Consider the following 21,531-nt stretch of genomic DNA (forward strand, 5'->3'; position numbering starts at 1 on the left):
AGAGAATAGAGACATAAAAGTGCAGACAATGCAACTTGTCTGTGCTTTGCCGACAAATGTCAACAAATGTATGAGCCCCTGCAATGCAGCAATCAGAGATAATATGAGATTTTGCTGTTTTTACAAAAGTGTGCAGGCAGCCTGCAAGATAACCAGCAAACAGGCAGTTTCAGTTCTGTGTAGAAAGGACCTTGATTACACACGGATTATTTTCTTCAATCACACTACTTTGTATGGATAGCAACACTGTCAGTGATGTCATCTTCTAAAACAACAGACAGAAATGTATAGGCATATTGTGCCAGTTGAGCCCAAATCAATGACCTGGGTAATGCAGTCAGGGTAACACTATTATTCCTCATCTAAATCCTTCAAGCCCATAGAAAAATAATGCTAATCTGATACAGGTTCAAGGAATACGTTATGTGGGAAAGAAAATCAAGAATTTAATTTTACATACACTCTAATATGTACTTACAGGAAACACCACAGAATATATAGTTTTTACCATTAGGAGCATGTTTAAAATCTATTAACAATCACAGGCTTTCTTGGATAAGAATATTTTTAGCAAGGATATTCTCTAAAAGACTGATGTCAAATATGTATTCATATAGCCTACCATACCTTTCCACAACCGCGAGAACAGAATGATTTATATAGCATTAAGGCAGCAGCATTGCTTTACTGATTGGGGTAAGGAAATTTTTTGAAAGATTTATTATAACTTTCAGTTTCACCTACGCTTGTTTTGTGATTCAATTAACTCGTTCTATTTACCTATCTTCATAATGGACATAATATGGATTTATGCAGATTTAATTTTTTTCAACGTTTGGAAACTTACGCGTTCTGAGATGAAAAATGTGTCTTAAAAAGGTATGCAGGGAAGAGAACCACTGGGTCCTTAAACTCTTTTAAATGTATCCACTGGGCGTCTTCTACCGAGTTGTAGGTTGGGGTACAGGTAAAGATTGTATAGACAGAGCTGTGAAGCCCGCACATCCGGGTCACCGGAGAGCCAGGCAAAGGCCCCGCCCTCCTGGAGGCGGGGCCACGAGCGACCAGGATGTTCCTCCTTCTCGTCGCGCTCCGCCCCATCCTCCCTGAGCTCTGCGGGCCGGCTTGTGCTGCGCGAGGCCGGAACCTGTGGGATATCCACGCAGCTTGAGCCATGGCTGACAGTGGCAGAACGCCTCAGGCCCGGGCTCTCCTGCAGCAGTGCCTGCACGCCCGGCTGCAAGTACGCCCGGCCGAGGGGGACGTCGAGGCCGAATGGGTGGAGGTAACGCTGGCCCCGCAGCTCCGGTTATCCTGTGGCGCGCAGGGGCGGTTCTCACCGCGCTGTCCCGGTGATTCGTACCCCGCTCTCACTCCGACCCAGCCTCCTGGCGCCTGGCAGGTGGTGCGGTCGGCGCTGGACTCCTGGCTGGTCCGCCCAATGCTGCCGTTAATGCCTGCCTGGCCTCGCCTTTCTCCTCAGTCTTGCATCACTGGCCCCGGCCCCTTCTCCTTCGGACTCCCAGAGGAGATTAAGAGGGACCCGGGAATTTGAGCTTCCTCTCAAACGATCTGCCTGAGCTCGGTGTACTTTAGGCCTAGTAGTCTCAGACCTCTTGCTTCAAAAGAGCAAAAAGCCTTGTCAATCCCGGCGCCTTGCTCGGGCTGCTGGTAACTTGTGGTGGTCTGATTCGAGCTTCTAGGTTAGACTTGTTGCAAACGCCGAAGATCTGTTTTGACTTGTACTCCAGATCCCGTCGAATTTCGTCTTATGTTGGGTGCAGCTAGGTGTTAGCACAGTAATGAGATTGCCCATGAAACTTCCTTTCTCAAGAAACTTAAAATTTTGACTTATTTCACACTAGGAACAAAGACCACTACTTTAAAAGTTGCACTGTTATCAAACGCATTTCCTCCAAAGAATTTTAAACATTTACGCCAAATGTCCTTCGACTTGAATATTTGCCTTTTTAAGACAGCCTGCCCATATGCAAAATTCCATGCAAAAACATGTTCTTGGAGGCCCTGACTTATTTTTGGAGTAAGCTGAAATGAAGGGAGGTCTTCCCTGGTGGCTCAGTGGTAAAGAACTCGCCTACCAGTGCAGATTCGATCCCTGGTGGAGAAGATCCCTTGGAGGAGGGCATGGCAACCCACTCCAGTATTCTTGCTTGCACAATGGCATGGACAGAGGAGCCTGATGGGCTGCCATCCATGGCATCTCACAGAGTCGGACACCACTAAAGTGACTTAGCAGGACCACTCGCAGAAGGGGAAAAACTTGTAATAATAATAATTAAAACTTTTGGAGGTACTGAGAAACTTTAATGGATCATTTCATTCACTCATCTGCTGAATTCCATCCCAGATCTAGCACTCTGTAACAAAATCTTCAGTTCAGTTCAATTCAGTCGCTCAGTCGTGTCTGACTCTTTGCAACCCCATGAATTGCAGCATGCCAGGCCTCCCTGTCCATCACCATCTCCCAGAGTTCACTCAGACTCACGTCCATCGAGTCAGTGATGCCATCCAGCCATCTCATCCTCGGTCGCCCCCTTCTCCTCCTGCCCCCAATCCCTCCCAGCATCAGAGTCTTTTCCAATGAGTCAACTCTTCGCATGAGGTGGCCAAAGTACTGGTGCTTCAGCTTTAGCATCATTCTTAGTTATTATTTTAAATACAACACATAGACCGTATGTGGATAACTATTCTTACATCACAGTCTGTTACCCTCTGGTAATTTTGAAATACTGAATATTTATAAGCATAAACATTCCTGTATTTTGCCCTCCCTTTTTCTCTCAAAAATTCATTTCTTGTTTCTTTTGTTATGGCCTTTTAAAAATTTATCATCCTTACTTTGAAATTTTATTCTTTCTTTTTGGCCATCCTTTCCAAAGAGTTGCCTATTTTTATATTTGCTTCAGGGGATTATAAATCCCAAACTATTAATCATTTAGATTTCTTCCATACCTCTTTATATTTTTATATGCTTCATGTCACATCTCTTTATGCAAAATCAAATAGTTTATTGCAGCCTGCCAAACTATCAGTGTGTTTATAAACTTTAAAAGCTATTTTAAAGCTTTCTGTTCCACTCCCACACATGGTTAAATTAGTATAAAGAGTTGACAAGTAATTAGAGAGTAAATACTTTCCTCTTTCTCAAACATCCTCCATTCTGTTATTAACAGTTATAATTTTTTAAAAGCTTTCTTTTTTAATTGTCACAAAGAAATTTGAAGGTTACTTTGCATATTCTTGGTTTCATTCATTTAGATCTTTGCTCTCACAGTAATGCTTTTTTTTTTCCTGGGAGGCATGAACTTTTTTAACCTACAGTGAGAATTATCTGTACTTCTCTATATATTTGAAATGCTCTGTTTATACCAAAAGAAGCTGTAAGGAAAGTGATTCTGTTTTGAAGAGGTGAATTTATAGGTCACAATTTAAGAGCTATTGTTGTGATAAACTAAAAGAAAATACCTTAATGAGGAGTGGTACGTGGTGAGTGGTAAGAACAGGCATTTATTCATGCAAGTAATTAGATGCTTAAATCTGATGTTTAGTTATTAAGTCATGTCAGACTCTTGCAACCGCATGGACTGTAACCCACCAGGCTCCTCTGTCCAAGGGATTTTTCAGGCAAGAAGCCTGGAGTGGGTTGCCATTTCCTTCTCCAAGGAATCTTCCCAACCCAGGGATTGAACCGAAGTCTACTCTGAGCTTCCCCTCATAACATGTGTCCAAATATGAATGTGCTTGAAAAATTTTGCCCTGTGCCAAAACAATCCCAGGAGAGAGGGCTCTGACGGTGGTTCAGGTATCTGTATCATTCCACCTGCCACCTCCTTACTATGGGTGTGCACTGGATGCACTTGCTTGTTCCAAGAGCACTATTTAATTTTTTTTTTTTTTTTGATGGGAAGGATGAAGCTATTTTATTGAGGAGCTTTGGGAGAGGGTCAAAGGGCTGATAGAACAATGAGATCTGTCTTCCTTCTCCCCAGCTTCACCTTAGTCCTCAGAAAGACAATCACACTTGTAGAAGGTTACTTCCTATCCAGATAGATCAGGTGTGAATGCAGAGCTGTGTTTATATTTATTTAGAAGACTATTTAGATAACACATAGAGCCTGTAAGATAAAGTTGAACTTAAATGCACTCAACAGAGCCTCTATCATGTACAAAACAGTCTATGAAGTGCTTTGGGAGTTAAGATGTAAAATAAATTGTGTTTCAGTCCTTAAATTTCTTTTCACGTACTTATAAGCAATTATATAGCTCATACTATGAACCAGGCACTGTTCTAAGTACTCTACAGATATTAACTCCTTTAATCTTCATAATAGCTCTTGGACTCAAAAGGTTAACCTACAAAATAAAAAATTTAATGATTCACTTTGCAGCAAAATGAAAGTCATTTATCAAATGTCTTCTTTCCATATAGTCTCTCTCCTACAAGAACTAAGAAAGAAATGTCCAAGTCATCATATAAAATAAGCTTACATTCCTGATAACAGACAAGATAAGTTCCAGATGTAGAACTTAATGTGAATGTGATTTCCAAGGTTTAATCACTGTGTGTATTTAAAGAATTAACAAAAGTAACAAAAAAATAATAGGACAGAAATTTCTTGGAGTTTATTGCAATAGAATCAGACCCTTACTTATTTTTATTATTTACAAGTAAATGCATTAGTAAGAACGAAGAATGAGGATGTCAAAAGACATGTAAGTCACAATGTTGCTTATACATCAGTCATATCTGATATTATGTGAATTCATTTGATGTTGAATGAATAAGCCTCTGCAAAACTGAATGTTCCTAAATCTGTCAGCTTTACTTGAGGAGGGGAAGTCTAGTTCATAATCCTAATGATTTTGATTAGAGGTTTGAAGGTATAACTTGGGGTCTTCACTACTCTTGGCTGTTTGGTTGTTTTTTTTTTTTTAGGTGCCCTCAATTTATTTTTTTAAAGTTCGTTGAGCTCACCAGGTTATCTGGATTTTAAAACCACCCAAGGGTCTTACTTCTAGGAATTTACCTTATGAAAACACTTATCTTGACTGTATTTTTAACTTGATTTTTGAAAGAAGTGATAACTGAGGTGATTGAATATAGAAAAATACTTTATTTTCTCACATATTTAAGAAATCAAGTCTGTTGTAAAAAGTTATTTCTCTTCTTCTGCGTTTAACCTCTTACCTATAACAGTTGTAAAATTTTATTCATTTTCCTCTGTATCTCTCTATAGAAGTTTCTGATCTGAGTTTATTGTGGTTTCTCATAGGTTCAAAGAGGATTAGTGATCTACGTGTGCTTTTTCAAGGGAGCTGATAAAGAACTTCTTCCCAAAATGGGTATGTGTTTAGTATTATTTGTTTTATAAGAGTGAGAGTGAATAGCAATAGATGAACCAGAAGGGGCAAAGATTGCAATCTTATATTATACAGGTATATAAGTTATAAATGACTTAACTCTGTGTACTGTTGTTGACTTTATTTTCCTGTTCCAAAGCTTAATGTAAACAAGTATGGTGGAATTCTTTTAAAGTATCTGCAGCTTTTCGGATAGCTGATGGACTGGTTTAGAAGACTGCACAAAAACACACAGAGACAACACAGCAAGATTTAGCCAAGGATACAGAAACTTACGGAAGCAGGGTGGCCACACAGAGAGAAACAGATGCTGCATTTCTTAATATAGTTTACCTATCTCTTAGAGGCCCTAACAGGGGCATGTAGGTGATACTGTATACGCAAGATGTGGTTCAAATCTGTGTAGATCAGGCTTATATTATTGTTATGGAAAAATTTACATTCTGTAAATTCTTTGTAGGAAATGCATATAAATATTCTTGAATCAAGTTTGGTGTCATCATAGTCACACCTCCTCGAGGGGCAGAGAAAACAGAGTCAGTGTTCGGGCATCTCTGCAGGCATAATTTACCTGCCTCCATCTTCCCAGTGTTCTAAATAGTCTATACCACTGCACATTCCTTTGATAATTACATAGGTGCAGATATACCAAATCAAACCATATGCTGTCTCAAGACAGTATTTGATAAAATAATTATGTCCAAAAAAAAAGCCTGAAATAGTGGAGCTGTCTCTAAAGTTGGGGACAGGTTATCTTTCTCTTCATTAGTAAAGGCAATACCCATTAGTTGGATTAATAAGAAGTTCAGATGGTAAAGAATCTGCCTGCAATGCAGGAAACCCAGGTTCGATCCCTGGATCAGGAAGATGCCCTGGAGAAAGCAATAGCTACCCACTTCAGTATTCTTGCCTGAAAATCCCAAGAACAGAGGAGCCTGGCGGGAAGCAGTCCATGGGATCACAAAGAGCTGGACATGACTAAGTGACTAACACATACACATAAACTATACAGATGGGTAATTGAAGTAGGCAGAAGTTAATTAACCTAGAAGAGCTTTGAACAGTGGAACTCAAGCGTTAATAGCCCAATGAAGAACAACTTGAACAAAGGGCTAAAGCTTCTAGGTGAGATTTTATGCTGAGACATCAAACATGTTTGACAACTTTGTCAGAAGTTGAAAACTAGACTTGAGAAGGGCCTGTGATAGGTAAGGAAGGAAAGCCAGTAACTGTAATAGTTTGAAATTTGAATCTGGAGGATAATAGGGAGCTTTAAAGTGTTTAAAAAGAAAATAAAATGAGGTATCTTGTTAGAGAGGATGATTGCAGGGATTTAATGCTTGGATATTGGGCATTCTGTCTGTTTCTGCTTTTAATTAAGGCCTTATTGACCTTTAAAAGTATATAGTAGAAATCTTCAAAAACAGGAAGGGCATTTTTTTCATGACTTAATGTTGACTTTCTAAAGTTGTTTTTATATATTCTTAAATGGATCCTAATTATAATAAGGCAAAATGAACCAGCCAAACCCAAGCCACATTTTGTTATGTAGTAATTAAATCCTGTGTACATACATGTATGTCTTTCTGAGTTTACTTTGAATATGTGCATGAGATTGTGGTCAGTTCAAAGTCCGCCTTAACTCTTCTAGTGGACAGTCTATAACACAAAGCTTTTATATATATCATGATTCTCAGTAAGGAACTGTGACTGTTAAGAATCACATTCTACTGGTGTGAGTTATAAGCAAAACAAGTCCATTTAATATTGATAAAAGTAGCTTGTACTTCCCTCTATTCCAGGAGGCAAAGTAAGCCAGTGTGATGGGATTCTCCTAAACAGCCCACCTCATACTTACTACATGGATTCAGATTTTTCCAGTCAAATCATGTACCTCTTGAGAACATAACAACCAGTTACAGCCATAAAGTCTGAAATAGCATGACTAACATAGAAATGTGCATCATCTTCCTCAGTTATCTTCAGTATAATTGGACAGACATTCAGGGGCCCTGTAAAGCTTTGCTTCCCATATTCATCATTAGAGATACTTGAGTTTCTAAAAAGTGAAAGTGAAGTGAAAGTGAAAGTCACTCAGTTGTATCTGATTCTTTGTGACACCATGGACTGTACTGTCCATGGAATTCTCCAGAGTGGGTAGCCTTTCCCTTCTCCAGGGGATCTTCCTAACCCAGGGATTGAACCTAGGTCTCCCACATCACAGGCACATTCTTTACCAGCTGAGCCCCAGAGGAAGCCCCAAGATGCCATTAATTCATCATCTCATTTTAATTCTACTTACTGACATTTGTGTTTGTATTTACTTCTACATGCTGATATTGATGGCTCAGCGGTAAAGAATCTGCCTGCAACGCAGGAGATACAGGTTCAATCCCTGGGTTGGGAAGATCCCGTGGAGGAGGGCATGGCAACTGACTCCAGTATTCTTGCATGGAGAATCCATGCTCAGAAAAGCCTGGTGGGCTACAGTCCATGGGGTCCCAAAAGAGTCAGATGTGACTTAGCAACTAAGCAACAATAACAACTGATATTTGCGTTATCAGTCATCAATGCATGCATACTTACTTGTGTCTGACTCTTTGCAATTCTGGACCGACTACTCTGTCTGTGGGATTTTCCAGGCAAGAATACTGGAGTAGGTTGCCATTTCCTCCTCCAGGGGAATCTTCCTGACTGGGGAATTGAACCCCCATCTCCTGTGTCTCCTGCACTGAAGGCAGATTCATTATTGCTTGAGCCATAGGGGAAGCCCATATTTGTATGCCAACAGCACTAATTGAATTCTCAGAGCCAGTAGAGGGAGGTATATGGAAGTATAATAAATTACATTTACCTTTCTGGCCTATTGTTTCAAAATTGCCTTCTTAGTCTGTCACTGGCCTGAGGCCTGGATAGCTGGGTAGTGATTTCTGTGGAATGAAATGCTCTGGAGAATTAGAATTTCCTTAAAAGCAATCAATAGGGACTGCTGGCTATATAGCAAAGTCCTATTTATAATAGAGAAAATTAGAAGTATTTTAAAATAGGTATTAGTTAAATGAAAATTGATAGTGCTTAATGCATAGCTGAGAAATTCATTTGGGTGTTCACCTTGGCAGGTTTTCACCAGGTTAATTCCTTGATTTGTAGAGTAAAAGCCTTTTTGAATCCTTGCTGATATTTGCTACAGGCTTTCTAAAATTGAAATCATTGATACCTCACCAGAAACCATAGCTTTTCAAGCCTGATTATTCACAAAGGAATGTGAGGTTTCAGCAGTTCTATTACCATTTGCGTCCTCTCAGGCTACTCTTTATAAGCAGAAGTTATACCCTTTGTAGAGGTAGAAAGACCGTGAGTTTTATATTAGGCATTTCTTTTGCTTATTGTTTTGAAAATTGGCCAGTGTTGAAATGTAAAAGTTCTCTAAGTTTAGATTTTTTTTAGCTCACATAAATATTTATGGTTATTTTGACACTTCTTACTAGCTGTGAGTGTACTTTCATAAATGGCATAAAAGTAATAATCTCATATTTTCCTCTTTGTATGTGAAGATAATGCCAGTGACTATGCCTTTGGATTTACTTTTCCAGTTGACAGTGAATTTTATTTTATTTTATTTTTTTGACAATGAATTTCTGATGATTCTACCTTTCACCTTTATCCTTCTCCCACTGGTGATGTTTGTATTGATGAAATGGTTAGACTATGTTAATAATGCCTTTGAGGTTATAAAACTACAAAATCAGCTAGTTTGTAACAGAATTGAACCTGGAATCTTTGTTTCAGCTTAGAACTCTAGGCAACTAAGTTTAAAATAATAAATGCACTAAGGTCTTTATTTAATATTCTTTGTTATAAAGCATAATATGTGTGTGGAGGATCTGTCATGGTCTTTTCCAGTAGGATTTGCTTTGAGATATAAAAAGGAACAAAAAGGCAAAGTCTTCTCATATATCCCTCAGGGAAGCAATATTTTTAAGTTCTGGTATATGGTTAATTCTGTAGTCTTTTCTGGATGATTTTATTGCAGGAAGATCCTAACTGCCAAGTCAGATTTAAAACATCATGCCATTTTCTGCTTGAAATCTTCCTTGTTTTCCATGCTTAGATCATTTAGCTTACTGAAGCCATTTTTGAAATCTACATAGAGACTTTGGGTTAAAAGCATGAGCTGACAAACTGAATTTTCAACATGAAATTTGCTGAGTAGAAGGCTGTTGTTTTTCTTCATGTTTGTTTTTTACTTTAAAATGTTTTCCCTTTCTTCCCCACCCAGTTAATACACTGTTAAATGTGAAATTAAGTGAAACAGAAAATGGCAAGCACGTCTCTATATTGGATCTACCTGGCAACATTCTTATCATCCCTCAAGCCACCCTTGGGGGTAGAGTAAAAGGAAGAAGCATGCAGTATCACTGTAACTCTGGAAAAGAAGAGGGATTAGAACTTTATTCCCAATTTGTGACTCTCTGTAAAAAGGAATTAGCTGCTAATAGCAAGTGTGCTGAAGCTGGGGTTGTCGTGAAACACGGTACTTACGGCAATAGGCAGGTGTTAAAGCTCGACACCAATGGACCGTACACACACCTAATTGAGTTTTAAAAGTTTTGACAGCCGTAATTAGATTCCCTAGCCCCTTCTTCTTGAGTACACTAATCTGCAGCATTTTTAGATAAGAGAATCCTGGGTTCCATCCACAACTCTGCAGCCTCCTAATTGGATGACCTTGCCAGTCACCTAGCTGTGGATCTCAGTCACCTTCCATCCCACTTTCGCCTACACTGACACTCAGAAATTTGAAAAATCCTTCTCTTCACTTTATGGTCATTGATAAGAACATGGAAGCGTTCCTAGAGAGTTGTATTTAAGCTTTTTGCAGTGAAGCATTTTTACGATCAATAAAAATATATTTCTTATGCCCTCAAATATGTGTGGTACGTAATAAAAATCACTGTTTGTGTTAAAACTAGGTAAAACCCAGCACAAACCAATTATAATTTTGTCAAATTTGTTTTAATATTTCAGATTTCCATATTTTGAATAAAAGAATATGCAATTTACTATTCCTCTAATATTGTCTATGAAAATGTAATGCAAAAATGTTATTGTGCATTTTAATATTACTTTCCAAGACTATCCAAGTGCTTAAAATTATTTTAAGAATCTTTAGTTGATACACGAACAGGGGATAGGGGATTAAAAGTTGTTTTTGTTTAATATTCTTGGTTAATATTCTGTTTCTCAGTTTTTTACCAAAACGGTGTGTGTCATATTGTTTGTCTTTGGTTTTTAAAAGTTACTGTTTAATTAAATTAGTGTTCATAATTTTTTTAGGAAGTTCTTTTCTTGTTGATTTAGATTGCTATATAATAGGAATAAAAAGGGAAGCTTTCTACTAGAATTACTTGAAAACAAGTTGATTTGTTTATTTCCGTTTTATTGACTTAGTGATTTGGACCCAGTGTCATTTTTCCTTTTAGTGTATTTTTGTGTCCTCCCTCCTCAAAATTTATATGTTGACGTTTCCCAAGTCTCCCAATGGTATTTGTAGATGGGGCCTTTGGAAGGTAATCAGGGTTAATAGATCCTGAGAGTGGGTGCCCTCATGATGGGATTAGTGTCCTCATAAGAAGAAACACCAGAGAATTTACTCACCCTTTCTCTTCCCGGCCATGTGAAGATTCAGTGAGATGGGGCCCTTTTACTAACAAGGAAGAGAACCTTTACCAGAAACTGACCATGCTGGTGCCCCGATCTTGAACTTCTAGCCTGCAGAACTATAGGAAAATAAATTTCTGTTGTTTAAGCCACCGTAAGTGTATGGTATTTTGTTCTAACAACCCAAGCTAAGACAGTGATATAAATAGCCAGTAAGGTAGGCTTCTCAAAGCCAAGAGAGGAAGATCTGTAAGAAGTTGAAAGAACAAATGAATCAATAAAAGGTATTATTCATATTTTGCAAACTCCTTTGACTTGAATCAGATATTTTAAGAGTGAAAATGAAATAGTGTTTCTAATTATCAAAAGATGAAAAATTGAGTTGAATAAATATCTTAGGTAGCTGTTGAAAATTCTTTGTGTCTTATACAATTTCTTTAGGATTGGGTTCCTTAGATTCTTAAAGCGTCTTAAGAAAAAAAAGTCCTATTTTCTCTGTATCCTTCCTGTACTATTCTATTTTAGAACTTGAGGATCAATAATTGGCTTGGTAGTGAGCTCATTGTCCTGAACTTTCGCTTTATTGATTCACAATACACTTATTGAAATGTAATAAACTATTCATAAACTTGCAAACTCCAATTTTCTCAGAATTTCTCCAAAGAAGTGTATGTCTTTCAAAAAGATTATGTGTTACCTATTTTAAATCATTTTGATGTGTGTGGGTGAAATGCTGACTCACAGCCCTAGATTGCTATTTTATAGTTCAGGCAATTCTCCTTTAAAGAAAAAATTTGCTTGAGGTACTTGTGGAGAATAGCAGTTTCAACTACATGAAAGGTTATTAAGCAGAAGATGACACCCAAGTTTGTTTCATTTCCCAGGAGGCTAGAACACGCGGGAAAAAGCAAGAGAAATAGTAGATTTGAAAATAACTACTGTGTCTTTATATAGCTTTCCTGGCCCAAGATGCTTCAAGAACCTTCAACAGATACCTAGTTTTATCTTCACAATATGTAATGAGGAGAGTGCTCTGGAAAGTAAGAAAATGCTGGAAGAATTTTCCCAAGATCATACGTTAGGGAGCAATAATTTCCGTCTCCCTGACTTTTCTTGTAGTGAGAGTTAAAATTGATCTTTATAAAGGTTTAGCATCTCTCAGTGTGGATCACTTGAGAAAGACCAGCCAGTAAATTGTTTTACTTACTGAATTAGGTGGCTGGAGGGTTACACCTAATTTAGGTGTCTTCTGTCTCTGTTTTTTGAAGATTCTAGAATGTTTAAATTAGAGTATCTTTTCTTTTAACTGAAATATATAGTTGTTCACAGTGTGTGTTAGTTTCAAGTATATAGCAAAGTGATTCAGTGTGTATGTGTATATATATATTTTTTTTTTTTCAGATTCTTTTCCCTTTGTAAGTTATTATAAAATACTGAGTATAGTGCCCTGTGCTATACAGTAGGACTTTATTGTTTGTCTATTATATATAATAGTATATATCTATTAATTCCAAACTCCTAATTTGTTTTCCCTTCTCCTTTCCCTTTTGGTAACCATAAGTTTGTTGTCTGTGTCTCAGTCTGTTAATATTTTGTGAATAAGTTCATTTGTGTCATTTTTAAGATTAACATATGTAAGTGATATCAAATGATATTTATCTTTGCCTGAATTACTTCACATAGAATGTCATTTCTAAATACTGTTTTATCTGTCCATTTTTAAAACTTCATGTATTCAGTTATTTAAAATACTGTGTATAAGGCATGGACTACCAGTGAGTATGAATTTATCTTAAATATACTCATACTAGGTAAGGCATAATACTTTTACATTTCTTCATTAGTTCAAGTCAAAAGAAGACATGAAATTTGTGAATAATATATGTATTAGTGATTTACTGACTCCATAATGGAAGACCTGGGCGTCCCTGGTGGCTCAAAAAGTAAAGAATCTACCTGCAATGCAGGAGGCCCAGGTTCAGTCCCTGGGTGGAGAAGATGCCCTGGAGAAGGGAATGGCTACCCACTCCAGTATTCTGGCCTGGAGAATTCCATGGACAGAGGAACCTGGCAGGCTACAGTCCATGGGTTTGCAGAGTCGAGCATGACTGAATGACTAACACACACAATGGGAGACCTACACTTATCAGATATAAAGATCAAATATGTAGGATCCTATGCCACTTGTTTCAGAGGATAAAAACTCATATTGGTGTTATAAGAGAATGATGATATGTCAAATTTTTATTATCTGTGGTTAACATTGCAAAGGATCTGATTTGTTACATTATAGTTATTTCTCACATGATAATAAAACCAGTATTTCTAGAAGTACTTTACCTATTAATTTATTGAAATAAGACTACTTTCTGAAAGGGAAGATCTATTAGGAAACTAACATTTTCATTCTGAAGCCACACTTTGATGATGACTCTAAATATCTGTTTATTTTGATAGTCTCCTAATTATTCTCCCTCCGTCCTATTTCTCCTACCTATAATCCCTTTTTGCAAATGATTTCCAAGGTAATGTTTCTAGAAAATTCCTTTCTGTATAACATTCCACTGTTCAGAAACTTTTATAACTTTTTTTTTTTTTTGGTCTACAGGACAAAGTCTAAACTTCTGAAGTTGGCATGAAGGTTCTCCTTACTCACTAGGAGGGAATGAACTCATGAAGGGAAAAATGTAGAGGACCAAAGTCAGAATCCTGAGAAAAACAAAATAAAGGCAACATATGAGAGGCCAGAGAATGGTACAGAGGTCAAAGAGACAGAGAGAACCAGATCATGTATTGTTAACACAAGATAGTTTTCAAGATGTAAACAGTGGCAGAGTCAGTGCCAAATACGGAAGAAATATTGCATTACACTGAGGAAAAAACTTCTGGGCCTAGCAGTTAAGTGTTTTCAAACTTAGGGAAAATTGATTTAAAATTTGAAAGTTAGTAGGATAGAAAAGGATTCTTTTTTTCTTCAGGTAGAGTGTTTCAAGGTTTGCCACTGGACCACCTGTCCAGAAATCACCTGGGGAATCTAACATTTTACAAATGCAGTTTTCTGGGACTATCCCAAGTCTGTTGAATTAGAATCTCAGGAGTTAATATCTGTCTAGTCACCAGTCTTCTCCCGCTGATTATTGTATATCCTGGAATCTCAGAACCACTGTTACTTGAATGAAGCCCAGACCTCTAAAGCTGGCATTACAGTTTTATAATCTGGCTTCAGCTTGACTTCTGACCCTTTCTCCCTCTACTCCCCAATAGAAATTCTCAAGTATAGCTCTTTTTATAGCCTTCTTAGATCATGCTAATTGGTAAGTTGCCTTCTGCTCTCCTCTAAATCCATCATTCAATATCTGGCTCAAGTTGGTCTCTTCTGTCATTTCTCCTGCCTTTACCTCCCCAGGAATATGGTGGTTCCACTCTTGACACTTGTTATGTGTTTTAGGAGACTGAGTACTTCACCTTTGTTTATGTTTATATGTCCTAACTACAAGAGTATAAAGAATATTGGACAGAGGCAATATAACATGAGCACACACACAGTTTTTCTTTAAATCTCCCACAGTTCATCTATAGCACTGTGTTGTCCATGCTCAATAACTCACAGTGTTACCTGAATTAATACGGAGGCATGTCAGGGGCTGGAATACTCTTGATTTTGGTTCAGTTTTACCAGTATTTCCCACAGATTTCTTTGTCATTAAGGAATAAAGAGGTTGGAATGTGCAGGAACCAAATTTAATACCACCACCGCCTTCTTTAATACAATAGATAATACTGGAAAAGTGAAAAAGACAAACTAAAACAGATTATTGAGATTCAACAAAAATGTAGGCATTGCTATTTCTATTTTGTTGCTTTATTATATCAGGGTGTTAAAGAGAAAAACCACATGCCCAAAATGGTGTCACTTGTGCTAAAAGCCCATGATACCAAACCTAGATTTAAGATCTAACTTAATTTCAGTTTCAACCTTCACCAGAAATGAGGTCTTTTTATTAAAAAAAAAAAAAAAAAAGAATAGCTGATGTACAATGTTGTGAAATTGTTTCACAATTGTAGCAGTTCATTTCTGCTGTATAGCAAAGTGATTCAGTTAACGCAAATTATATATACATTTTTATATTCTTTTCCATTATGATTTATCATAGGATATGGAATATAATTCTCTGTGCTATATAGTAGGACCTTGTTTATTCATTCTGTATATAATAGCTCACATCTGCTAACCTGAATCTCTCACTCTACCCACCCCCAACCCCCTCCCCCTTGGCAACTGCAAGACTGTTTTCTATGTCCACGAGACTGTTCCTGTTTTGTAGATTGGTTCATTTGTGTCATATTTTTAGATTCCATATGTAAGTGATATCATGCAGTATTTATCTTTCTCTGTCTGACTTAGTAATCTCTAGTTGCATATATATTGCTGCAAATGGCATTATTTCTTTTTTTTTTTAATTCCTAAGTAGTATTCCATTTTGGAGCTAGTGGTAAAGAACCCACCTGCCAATGCAGGAGACGTAAAGTGATGTGGGTTTGATCACTGGGTTGGGAAGATCCTCTGGAGGAGGGCATGGCAACCCACTCCAGTTTTCTTGCCTGGAAAATCCCTTGGACAGAGGAGCCTGGCAGGCTACAGTCCATAGGGTTACAAAGAGTCGAACATGACTGAACGACTTAACACGCAACACACACAGTATTCCATTGTATGAATGTACCACATCTTTTTCCATTCATCTGTTGATGGACATTTAAGTTGTTTCCATGTCTTGACTATTGTGACCTGTGTTGCTATGAACATAGGATTGCATGAATCTTTTTGGATTAGAGTTTTTTCTGGATATATGCCCAGGAGTGGAATTGCTGGATCATATAGTAATTCTACTCTGGTTTTCTGAGGAAGCTTCATACTGTTTTTCATAGTGGCTGAACCAACTTACATTCCCACCAACAGTGTAGGAGAGTTCCCTCAGAAATGTAGTCTTAATCAACCAGTCTAGAGTTTTCTGATCAATACCAGTGTGGTAATCTGCCATGGGCTTCCCTGGTGGCTCAGACAATAAAGAATCTGCCTGCAACGTGGGAGACCTGGGTTTGATCCCTGGGTTGGGAAGATCCCCTGGAGAAGGGAATGGCTACCTACTCGAGTATTCTTGCCTGGAGAATCCCATGGACAGAGGACTCTGACGGGCTACAGTCCATGGAGTCACAAAGTCAGACATGACTGAGCAGCTAGGCACACACAGTCTGCCATGTGGGTGCTCTCTATCCTCAAGAAGAGGAAGCCATCTATATAATAAAACCCTTCAACCCTTCCCCCTAAAGATGTTTTAGCCTAAACGTAGTTCTTTCTTTTCTTTTGCTAAGAGCTACCTTGCCCACTTTTCTTCCTACAAAATGCTTCCATTTTTTATACCCCCTCCTAGCACCCCTCTGGAGAAGGCAATGGCACCCCCACTCCAGTACTCTTGCCTGGAAAATCCCATGGACAGAAGAGCCTGGTAGGCTGCAGTCCATGGGGTCACACAGAGTCTGACACAACTGAGCTACTTCACTTTCACTTTTCACTTTCATGCATTGGAGAAGGAAATGGCAACCCACTCCAGTGTTCTTGCCTGGAGAATCCCAGGGACAAGGGAACCTGGTGGGCTGCCATCTATGGGGTCGCACGGAGTCAGACACAAGTGAAGCAATTTAGCAGCAGCAGCAGCAGCAGTAGCAGCACCCCTCTAGGTGCTCACTAGGATGCTGCCTGATTGATGTATTTCTCAATAAAGTCAATTAAGAGTTTCAGCTTCCTTGCCCTGTGGCATATGGGGTCTTAGCCCCTGGATCAGGGATTGAACCTGTGTCCTCTTTGGTAGGTGGCGGCTTCACCACTGGGCCACCAAGAAAGTGCCAATTAAAAAAATATATTTTTTGAGTCCTTTTCAAAGTAAACCTTTTATGAGTCAAATATAAATGTCTTTTTGTATTAATAAATACTAATTTTGATAGGACAAGCTTTAAGACCCTTCTAGATTGAATTACAAAGTGAAGTGAAAGTTGCTCAGTTGTGTCCAACGCTGCAACCCCATGAACTATACAGCCTATGAAATTCTCTAGGCCAGAATACTGTAGTGGGTAACCTTTCCCTTCTCCAGGGGATCTTCCCAACCGAGGGAAGAATCTGCCTCCCACATTGCAGGCAGATTATCAGCTGAGCCACAAGGGAAGGCCATATTTAATTACAAAATAAAGCAATTCTGTAGAATGCATCACAAATAGTAGCCAACTTCATGATAAATATGATCCTACTTCTTTTTACGGGACTTTTACATATGAATGAATTCTTTATTTTGGGTTATTTAGCATTTTTCTCTTAAGAAACAATACAATTTGACCTATTACATCAGCTTTTTTTTTCTGAATGTGAAAAGAATTTATGTAGAGAATGTACCACACCCTCTTTAAGAGTTTCTGAGAACCATTAGCTATTATAAACAATTGGGGTTGGGAAAGTAATTGTGGACTTTTTTTTTTTGAAGGGGAGATATGGAATCTTTTTAGGGCAGGTCTAACTATACTAGCAAAAATGCCATCCTTGGCTCCCACTTGGAGATATTGTTTACTTAGCTTTGTACTAACAGATAAACTGAGACACACTTTCTACTCTAGGCATTCTTTTACTTTGCAGCCCCAAGGTAAGTCTCTTTAATGAGTAGATCATCACAGTTGCATTTTCTCAGTGCCTAAGTTATTTTGTATCTTGATTACATTCACGTAGTCTTCATGACTTTTATTTCTTTTCATCCTATACATACTTCACCTTTTTCAAGCCAGGTGTTGGAAATCTAACATTTTCATAATACTGCATCATTGATAGCTGCTCTCCATTTGAAAGTTATAATCCTTAGAATGTGCAGGTCACCAGCGGATCTGGGAGCTATGTGAAATACAGATGGTTCAAGATATGACCCTTAACCCCAAGGAATTTACCATCTAGTAGTGGACATGATAGACACAGAAATGTACTAAGTACTGTGTGACCAGTGGTATCTGGACAGTGCTATCTCTGAGCTATAGAATAGCAGCAGAGGGAGAAGATATTTCCAGCTAGAGTGGTGAATCCCTGTGTTAAAATAGGCATGGCAACCTGAGCCACCCTTTGTAGAATGGGTAGAATTTTTATAGGCACAAGTGAAGTGAAAGTCATTCTGCCATGTCTGACTCTTTGCAACCCCATAGAGTACACAGTCCATGAAATTCTCCAGGCCAGAATACTGGAGTGGGTAGCCTTTCTCTTCTCCAGGATGGGCACGAGGGGTGGGGATAATAAGGTGCCCCTGAAGGCTTTTTAAAGAGTGACGTAATTAAGACAGTTGCTTTGCCACTTCATGTGGCTTTTGGGATCTTAGTTCCCAGACCAGTGATCAAACCCACACCGCCTGCAGTGGAAGCACAGAGTCTTAACCACTGGGCCACCAGGGAAATCTCAAGTCAGTTTTTAAGAGAATAGTCCTGACAGTGGTATATAGGCTTCCCAGGTGGCTCAGTGGTAAAGAATCCACCTGCTCTTACAGGAGACCCGGGTTGGATCCCTGGGTGGGGAAGCTTCCCTGGAGTAGGAAATGGCAACCCACTTGAGTATTCTTGCCTGGAAAATTCCATGGGCAGAGGACCCTGGTGTGCTATAGTCCATGGGGTCACAAAGAGTTGGACATGACTGAGCACACAGCACATAAGGATTGCAGAGAGAAGGAAATTTTGTGACAGGGAGATGGATTTTTAATTTTGTTTTAATTTTTTTGAGTAGTACCAACATAAAGGGATTTGGCTTCACTTATAACATGGTAGTGTCTATGAACATGGAAATAAAATTGGTGATCCTGAAAGGTGTTTAAAAAAAAATACACTTCAGGACATCTGATTAGTTGTGAGGGAGCTAAAAGGAATCAGGAATCAGTCTAATATTTCATGTCTGGGTTACTGAGGAAGATGAACTCAGATTTTAATACACTGAGTTTCAGGCACCTAAAGTAGAAATGTCTACTAGACTTGTCACTCAGGGCAGAGAGAATACAGAGGCACTCAGTAATATTAGATGATTAAATCTTGTCTATTTATAGGGTTTCAATGGTCACTTTTATAAATAAGACTCTTAAATCTGGACTCTGCCCTGAGTGACAAAACTTTTAAAGTTTTCACTTTCAAAGTAGTACCGTCTACCAGATTTGGTAAAATCTTGTTTATAAAAGTGATCATTGAAACCCTATAAATAGACCAGATTTAATCATCCAATATTACTCAGTGCCTCTTCAGATAAGTATAAGAGGCACACTAAAAAGGAGAAGGCAGTTCCATTATGTACGTTACAACAGAACTGGTGTGTTAAAGTGAACCGGAACACAGAGAAACTAGGGGTGCCAGAAGAGAGGTTAAAACGGTACCATGGAAATTCGGAGATGGGAGAGATTTCACCTACTTAAGGGAGCACTCGCATTTTAGTATAATTTTGAAGGTGAGATCTATGAGAGATGATGTAGAGAACAACAAAGGATTTGAGTTCCAACCAAATTTATAATAACAGAAGGAAGAGGAAAATTGACGAAGGAAAGGTTAGACAGGTAGGAAAAGTTGGAGAAGTGGAAACACCAGTTTCCTGGAATCCAAGTTTCAAGAATTGGGGAAGTTGGTGCAAACATACAGAAAACTTGAAATTATTACAAAGTCAACACCTCCGTACCCGCCACCTAGAGTCTGCGACAGACATCTTGCTGTATTTGCTTTACTATCTATGTGTCCATCTGTCCCTTCCAAGAATGAGGGTATTTTGTTTGCAAAGGGTTTTGCTGGTGGCTCAGATGGTAGAGAATCTGCCTGCAATGCGAGAGACCTGGGTTCGATCCCTGGATTGGGAAGATCCTGTGGAGGAGGGCATGGCAACCCGCTCCAGTATCCTTGTCTGGAGAATACCCAAGGACAGAGGAGCCTGGCAGGCTACAGACCACGGGGTCCCAGAGAGTCGGACATGACTGAGCAGCTGAGCACACACAAGGGTTTTAATTTATGCCCCTTCTTTTCTCCCCTTTAACCTCTACTGGTTAGCTTCTCTCAGAGGCCCCGGTTGCATGTGAGCCTGCTGCATTTCACTGATAAACCCAGATTCATTACACTTACATAATAGAAAAGCCTCTACACTGTGAGCCTGTCTTTAAAGAAATGTCCCAAATGGTGAACCTAGGAGAAATAACTTTTCCCCCTTTCTAGTTAGGTTAATTAACTGTCCCTGGAAGTCTGCCCCTGAGAAAAGAGTCTATTTGTAAATGACCCATGGTTTGTCAAGTTTTCCAGTAGTTTTTCTGAGAAGGGGGCAACAGAGGATGGGTTGGTTGGGTGGTATCACAGACTCAATGGACACGAGTTTGAGCAAAATCCAGGAAATAGTGAAGGACAGGGAAGCCTGGTGTGCTGCAGTACATGGGGTCGCAAAGAGTCTGAGCCACTGAATAACTAGTAGTTTACCAAAGTACAGTCTGAGGATCCCTAGTCAGAATTACTAGGAAAATTTGTTTAAAATGCATATTCCTGTATCTCACCTTGGACTTACTAAGTCAGAATTTCTGAACAAATGCCTGGAAAGTGCATCTTAAATCACTTTTTTCTACCTGTGACTCCTATACAAACTAGCATCTGAGAGCTAATGGTATAGCCTTTGTGGTGATATGTCTGAACCAAGACCTGGGAGACTTCTGTTGTAGTCTCAGCTTTTCCATGGACTCGTGTGTGACGCTAGCCTAAGGTAACTCACTCCCTTCAGGACTCATAAGGGAGGGAATTATACTTGACAAATTCGGAAATTCCATTCAGCTCTACCATTTTGTGGAACTCTGTAAACTGAGTGTTATAAATCAGCCGTTGGTTAAACTTTAATCAGATAAACTGAAAAAAAAGTTTCAGTTTGTGTTCGTTTGAGCTATAATTATTTCTTTTAATTCAGCTAGTATGTGTGTTACTCATCAAAATAACTAAATCCTTCTTGCATCTCATGAGTTTTCATTTGGTTTTGAAAGCTGGACTTCAGGCGTTTACTCAGCCCTTTGCCATCTCATAGCTCTCTGTTTCCGTGGAGATTCCAGTGTTCATAGTCTGCCAGTCCATTTTGAGCTGTTGCTACTCTGCATTCCTTTTACATTGTTGACAATATCCTTTTCTTCTTCCTATAAAAAAGTGACTTATTTTCTCAGGGCTCTGAGTTGGCAGAAATTATTGCAAGTTTTAAAACGATATTTACCAGTGAAACATAAAAGTATCTTATTGTCGTAAGCAATGATTAAATTTTCTGCCCTCAATCACCTTGGTGCTGGGAAGCTTTTTTTTCCCCCATTATAAATCTGGGCCAAATTTTCATTTCAAGGGGATTTCAGAATATTATTTTAAACGTTATTCAGTGTTCTTGCCTTCTTCTCATAAATGATGATGATGAGTGCCCATACCCTCCAAAAT

The 21,531-nt window shown here is 38.7% G+C and overlaps 1 protein-coding gene across 1 annotated transcript; it reads left to right on the forward strand.

The window, feature by feature from the left end:
* Positions 1–1,050: 1,050 nt before the first annotated feature.
* Positions 1,051–10,786, forward strand: DTD2 (D-aminoacyl-tRNA deacylase 2). The gene is made up of 3 exons (XM_040257152.1): positions 1,051–1,285; positions 5,295–5,364; positions 9,662–10,786. Exons 1-3 carry the CDS (start codon positions 1,175–1,177, stop codon positions 9,985–9,987), a joined length of 507 nt encoding a protein of 168 aa, XP_040113086.1. The 5' UTR covers positions 1,051–1,174; the 3' UTR covers positions 9,988–10,786.
* The last annotated feature ends 10,745 nt before the right edge of the window (positions 10,787–21,531 follow it).

Source organism: Oryx dammah, unplaced genomic scaffold, assembly GCF_014754425.2.
Source record: "Oryx dammah isolate SB20612 unplaced genomic scaffold, SCBI_Odam_1.1 HiC_scaffold_16, whole genome shotgun sequence".
Classification (NCBI taxonomy): Eukaryota; Metazoa; Chordata; class Mammalia; order Artiodactyla; family Bovidae; genus Oryx; species Oryx dammah.

Excerpts from the sequence above, each read along its gene's own strand:
- DTD2 (XM_040257152.1), top strand. The coding sequence starts at position 1,175 with ATGGCTGACAGTGGCAGAACGCCTCAGGCCCGGGCTCTCCTGCAGCAG. Across the intron at positions 1,286-5,294 it reads TCGAGGCCGAATGGGTGGAG|GTTCAAAGAGGATTAGTGAT; the intron begins GTAACGCTGGCC and ends GGTTTCTCATAG. Across the intron at positions 5,365-9,661 it reads AGAACTTCTTCCCAAAATGG|TTAATACACTGTTAAATGTG; the intron begins GTATGTGTTTAG and ends TTCCCCACCCAG.